The sequence below is a fragment of the Penaeus chinensis genome, chromosome 12, assembly GCF_019202785.1.
Source record: "Penaeus chinensis breed Huanghai No. 1 chromosome 12, ASM1920278v2, whole genome shotgun sequence".
Lineage (NCBI taxonomy): Eukaryota > Metazoa > Arthropoda > Malacostraca > Decapoda > Penaeidae > Penaeus > Penaeus chinensis.
Window position 1 is genome coordinate 24,548,980 of NC_061830.1, and position 7,500 is coordinate 24,556,479.

The window sequence follows — 7,500 nt, forward strand, 5'->3', positions numbered from 1 at the left end:
CAGGTGGTGGCTCGATTTCCTAAGGACGTCCTCCATAGCTTGCTGGGGATCCACTTGCATGCGAAACCTAACAAAACCGGCATCATTGAAGAGCATTGAGGAAGGACGGGAGGAGTCAATTGGCACATTACTTTTAAGGGGACCATTCCTTGTGTGATACCACAAGAGATGAAAATCTGATGGCACAGACTGAAGTGTGGCTGAGCTTCCAGCAATGTGCTGATTGTGTGCTGTTCCATGTGCTATGGCAACATGTTTATGGTCACCAGCCTGCGGTTGTGTTGTGAGAGCTTCTTCAAATACAGTTTTCCCACATACAAGTGTAAAGTTTCTGATAGAGTGGTTGGACTGGCCCATGGAAGGATACACACCATCCAACTTGTTTCTTGAACACACACTGCTACAACATCTACATGAGAAAGCAGACATTAATCCATCACTTCCGTGTGTGTATGGCTTTCCTGAAGTCGCTCTGACAGTGAGGCTAGAAATAATGCCTAAAAGAAACCACATTGCAACTTCAGTGACACGACAACCACTCTGGAAGGCTAGCCAATGCCATGGATGGGCAGGTGGTATTTCCAACATCTCACGTGGGTTGGTAAGTGCATACACATGCAATGCTGCCAGAAGGAGCTGTAACAAAGAGGTTACAAGAACCAGGTGTGCACCACGGAAGAACACCATGCGGGAGCTGTCTTGCTGGGAATGTCTTAGGCGAAGTGGAGTTGCTAATTGGCGCTTCGCCACCCGTACTGCTCGCCATGAAGCCACTAGACTAGCCAAACCAACTGAACATCCCCAGACTACTGTAATAATGTGGAATACTCCTCTAAGTACTCCTGCATGCTTTGGCAAGACAGCAGCACATAAATGAATAGTAACAGAAATAAATAAGTGAGTAGAAATTATAACAGCGAGGGTGACCGGTAAATGTGGTTTCTTAGGTTTTCGTCTTGAGCCTCGCCATGCTCGCACGACAGCCACAACTACTACTGCCAGTGCTGCTGTCAGGCAGGGCCATCCTGCCTCTTCTGCTAATGCGGCTAGGGTAGCAGGTAAAAGGCGCTGCACTGCATAGGGGTCATGAAAGAGTACAATGCTGCGCAAAAATCCAGCAAGAAACATCAGCAGCTGCACAGTGATGTAATATCCCCGGGGCAGTAGATAAGTGCCTGAGAGTACTCGAAAGACGCAGAAAAGTGCCATTAGAGCTAACAGACTGGAGAGGCCTGCTGCACAGTATACATGCACTATCCATGCTGTGCCTAAGGAATGTACCCATTCCTCTTGGATGTTTATCCCCATACGTGGCACACCAATACCATGAGTGCGTCCCAAGTCATTATCAAGAGGTGCTTCTACATAGGGTGTCTGGACAGGTAAGCTTCCTAAGGTACTAATTCCTCTAGGATCCATTACAGCATCCTGCTGCACTTCTAGTTCTAATCCAGGAACCAATGCCCAAGTGGTCACTGGGGTCGTGTCCTGGTAAAGATATTCATATTCATCACGTGCTGGTACATCCTGTAGCACTTGGTAGAAAGGAGGAGCTCTTGGAGTCCGGAAAGTTGTACTATCTTCAGTGGTAATCGTAGTAGCTGCATGTGTCGTGGTCGTAGTGGAAGGCTGGGAAGGTGGCAGAGGGGAGAGTGAACTTGACACTCCATAAGCAACCCCACGGAAGATAGCTGCCAAGGAGCTTTCAATTCTGCTGGAGTGGTTAGTTGTCTGGTCTTGCCAAGGGAATCTGCCGAAGAAACTTTGGCTAGTGTTGCTGCTGCCGACATATGTCCCTGACGAAGCTAAAGATGCCCTGCGCAACCCCATCTGGGCCAAGGTGGCTTGAAGGTGTAGGAGTAGCAACAGGAACATTGCATACGATAAATGCCCAGCAGTCATGGCATCTGAAAAATAATAAAGAAAAGGTTATAAGACATATATAAGCATTAGAGATAAATGATGCATATATATTTTTCACATGTTATTTTGTCTCCTTTAATAAACACATTTCAAATTAACGCAGATATATCTACATATCAATATATATAAATATACATTTAAATATACATACATAACAATAAATGTGTATATACATATATATACATATACATATCATATATATAATATATATATATAGAATTTATATATTATATATATATATATATCATAGAAATATATTATATATATATCATAGAAATATATTATATATATATATCATAGAAATATATTATATATATATATCATAGATATATATTATATATATATTATATAAAAATGTAATATATATATATATATATATATATATATATATATATATATGATACATGTCATATATAAATATATAATTAACATATATCATAAACACATAATTTACATATATTATAAATACATATATATTTATATATTTAAATATATATATCTATAAAATATATGCATATATATACAATATACATATATTATACACACATATATATAATATATATGAATATATATATCATATAAGTATATTATATATATATATATATATATCAAATATGTGTATATATGTATAGATATATATATGTATGTATGTATATGTATGTGTATATATACATATATATGTGTGTGTGTGTGTGTGTGTGTGTGTGTGTGTGTGTGTGTGTGTGTGTGTGTGTGTGTGTGTGTGTGTGGGTGGGTGTGGGTGTGTGTGTGTGTGGGTGTGGGTGTGTGTGTGTGTGTGTGGGGGGGGGGGGTTGTGTCTTTTACATACATACATATACAGACACATATATGTGTGTATATATATATATATATACATATACATATCATATATATAATATATATATATATAATTTATATATATTATATATATATATCACAGAAATATATGTATATATATATATATATATATATATATATGTAATATATATATATGACATATGTCATATATAAATATATAATATACATATATTATAAATACATATATATTTATATATTTAAATATATATATTTATATATTCAAATATATATATTTATATAATATATATACATATGTATACAATATACATATATCAAACACATATATATATTATATAAGTATATCTTATATATACACACACACACATATATATAAATGTATATTATTTATATATTGTATATATATACATATTATATATACCTATGTATATATTATATATATGTGTGTGTCATTCACATACATTCATACATCCATACATACATACTTACATACATACATATATACATACACAAACACACACAAACATACGCACACAAACACACATACATGTACATACACACACACACACATATACAAATGCATATATATGCATATATATAATATATATATAATACAATATATGATATATAATATATATAATATTCATATAATATATGTAATATGTATTATATATAATAAATATGATATATATAATATATACAATATATATACATACATATATATAAATATATATATACATAATATATATACACAACACACACACATATAAATATATATTATATATGTATACAATATATAATATTATAGATATATATAAATAAAAAAAATACATAACGATATTATACATATACAATAAATATGCATATGTATAATACATAGAAACATATAATATACATATATATAATACATACATACGTATATCATATCTATATATATATTACATATATGTATCATATCTATCTATATATATATATATCAAATATATATATCTATATTATATATATATATATACATACATATATGTATTATATATTTCCTTAATATTATATCAAATATATATTATAGATATATATATATCATACACCAATTAAATATATACATATCTACTGTATATAAATTAAATATATATTATAATATTAAATATACAATATATTTATAATTAACATATACAGTATATATATATATATATATATATATATATATATATATACATGATATATTTTCACATATTATGATATATTTCACGTTGTCTCAAATGTTTTTTTTTTTTATCATTAATTACGAATCGCATCGAAATATATATATATATATATATATATATATATATATATATATTTTTTTTTTTTTTTTTTTTTTTTTTTTTTTTTTTTTACAAACTTTTATCATAATGGCGCTTATATTGTCTGTGTGCCTTTTTATCTGTATATCAATATCACTCTGTACTTCTATATGTAAATATATATAAACATACAGGCTCATAAAAAGACTGTGTAATTTGATTTGTTGACAAGAATCAGACAGATCGAATTATCCAGTTGTCTGATTCGGACATGGAGCTCACTTGCAGTAAGGTAAAGATGCAAAACCTCATGCAACTTCAACTTTTCATATGAAGAACAAATGTATGTAATAAGAAATACAGCCTTGAGAAGCGAATGGTGGTGTGCTTAAAGGAAATATGTTGCAGAGTAATCAGGTACTTTTTTTCCATTTCGAAGCTTCCAGTGTTTTGCTTGTAATTAAACATTTTACCAGCATATTAAGAACTTTAACAATTTCTATTGACATTTTGTGTGAAATTGAGTAAAATAACAGTACAAACTTCGATGTCGTGTTTTGTACCGACCATGATACATGAAACAATGCATCAAAGTGTAATGGTTTCGGGATGCTACAGTAAAAGGTCATATATAAGTAAATGATATACATATATATATATTTATATATATATATATATATTTATATATATTTATTAAAAACCGAAGGACCAGGACAGCAGGAAACCACATCACGCGCATTTTCCTTTATTAAGCTTTCGGACATCTACAATTGTGTCTATCATCAGAAACTGCTTATACAACAGAAACCCATTTGTAAAACTATGTACATTGGTATTGAATATACAATTACAGCGAATAAAACGAATATAAGAAAACATACAACTGCAACACAAAGCATAGAAGTGAAACAAGGGAGAAATACTAAGCATAGACCATAAATAAGGTGTATTACTTACGAATATTCTACATAGGTGGAATGTGGAGTACTCCACATACTATATCATATATATATATATATTTATTATATATATTATATATACTACATATATATCACGTATATTATATATATATTATATATACTACATATATATCACGTATATTATATATATATATATATATATCATATATATAATATATAATATATAATACATAACGTATATATATACATATATATGCCTGTGTGTATATATATATACACACCGTATTTATATATACATACATATACAATATATATATGATACATATATATAATATACAATATACATGTAGTTATATATTCTATATATAATATATATAGTGTATATATTATATATACACATATACATATATATATATTATCATTATTATAATATGTATATCTTATATATATACATATATATACATATATAATGTATACCATATATATATATATATATATATATATATATATAATGTGTACCATATATACATATATATATATAATGCTTATAATATATATATAATATATATCACATAACATATACATATATATCATATATTATATATATATATATATCATATATATGTATATTATATATATAATTTATATATACAATGTATATATAAATCCATAATATATATGTGTATATATAATAAATATGTATGCATATATATATAATTTATATATAATATATATAATATATATAATATATAAAATATAACTATATATAAAATATATAGTTAAATATATTATATATATAATATATATACCAGATATATAATGTATATAATATATATAATATATATAACTTACATGTATGTATATGTATGTATATATATGTATATATATATATAATATATATACATATATAATATATATTATATATGTGTATATATAAACAGACAGTTAAAACACAAACATACAGATATATATACATATATATATGCATATATGTGTATTATATATTAGACATCTGCATAATACATATATGTTATATATATCAAATATATCATATATATATATCATATCTATTATATATATACAAATTATATATATAATGTATTACATATGTATATATAAAATATCTAATATATATGTAATATTTACAATATATATTGTATATATACAGATGTATATATGTACATATATATTAAATATATACATTATAATTATACATATTTATCATATGTGTATATATATGCGTATATATATATATATATATATATATATATATATTCACGTTATGTGTCTATATATATGCACACACACACACACACACACACACACACACACACACACACACACACACACACACACACACACATATATATTTATAGACATTTATGCATGTGTTTGTGGACGGAGATTCTTATGGTATATAGTTAGAATCAGAATTCCCAGCTTTAGGTCCGTTTTGCTTGGAGCGATTATCGCTTAACGATGATCGCCCAATGATTGTCTAGAGCACTCATTCTTAGTTTTTGAATGGGGCTGTATTTCTTCAGGCGACTGCCACTAGAGGTGCTAACGACCTTCGTTGGCTATTATTAGTCGCACGACTGGGGTTGAATATAATCGCAATCGCAAACGACCACTCGAATTGGAAGGAGTGTCTGCGTTATGATGGCTCCCAGATTTCCGATGAACAGGATGAGATCCTTGTGGAGGTTCAATTTTTTTTAGCTCTTTTTCCTACTAGAAGATATTTACTTAACAACCTTCTATTATACTTGTTCAAAGCCGTTTTCTCGCGACACTGCCTTCCCGGTACACTGCCGCCACGCGACTGGTAAAAAAAAAGTTGCCTCGTCGAAAACGGCAGACGGGCTCTCAAAGCAAAACAGACTGTTCCCGTGCAGCGGTAATCGTGGTCGTGGAGAACCGTGATAATCGCACCCCTGTGGCCGCGTCCTGTCCTTACGCCTGTTACGGCTTGAAGAGCGAGTACAATTTACAGCTAATCTCCTGTTGACGCAGTTGTCGTGGTTACTTTATTTTCACGTATATACTGGCTGCTCTGATTTAAAGTAATCCATTAACTAAATAAGCGACTTTGTGCTTATTTCTCACACATCGAGATGAAACACAGGGACAGAATATATCGACGTGAACTTTCAAGGTTAACTTCCCCGCACGTAAAGAATCCTTACATTTCCCTCACATATAAATAGCAAGGTACATAACCAACGCATACTAGTAAACACACACACAAGCAAACACACGTCCATGTCCGTATATACACTTCGTGACATTTGATGTTAATAACAATGACGAATATCAATAATCTCACGTGTGCGTCAAACAGACGCGAGGTTTTGTTTGATTGTGTGCATATACCTATGTATGCATGAATGTGTATATGCATATACATGCATGTACATGTGTATGTGCATGTGAATTTAGGTATGTATATGTGAATTTATGTAGGTATGTGTATATTTAGGTGTGCATATATGCTGTATATATACATATATGTCTGTGCGTGCACGTGTGTATGGTGTTCATATATATATATATATATA

At 29.6% G+C, this 7,500-nt stretch overlaps 1 protein-coding gene across 1 annotated transcript in view; it reads right to left on the reverse strand.

The window, feature by feature from the left end:
• Positions 1 to 7,500, reverse strand: part of LOC125031204 — a 13,223-nt gene that overhangs the window by 2,162 nt on the left and 3,561 nt on the right. The window contains exon 2 of the mRNA XM_047621818.1: positions 1 to 1,907. This exon is cut by the window's left edge and continues 2,162 nt beyond it. Within this exon, the coding sequence (XP_047477774.1) occupies positions 1 to 1,902 (1,902 nt within the window). The 5' untranslated portion in view covers positions 1,903 to 1,907. The remainder of the gene's footprint in view (positions 1,908 to 7,500) is intronic.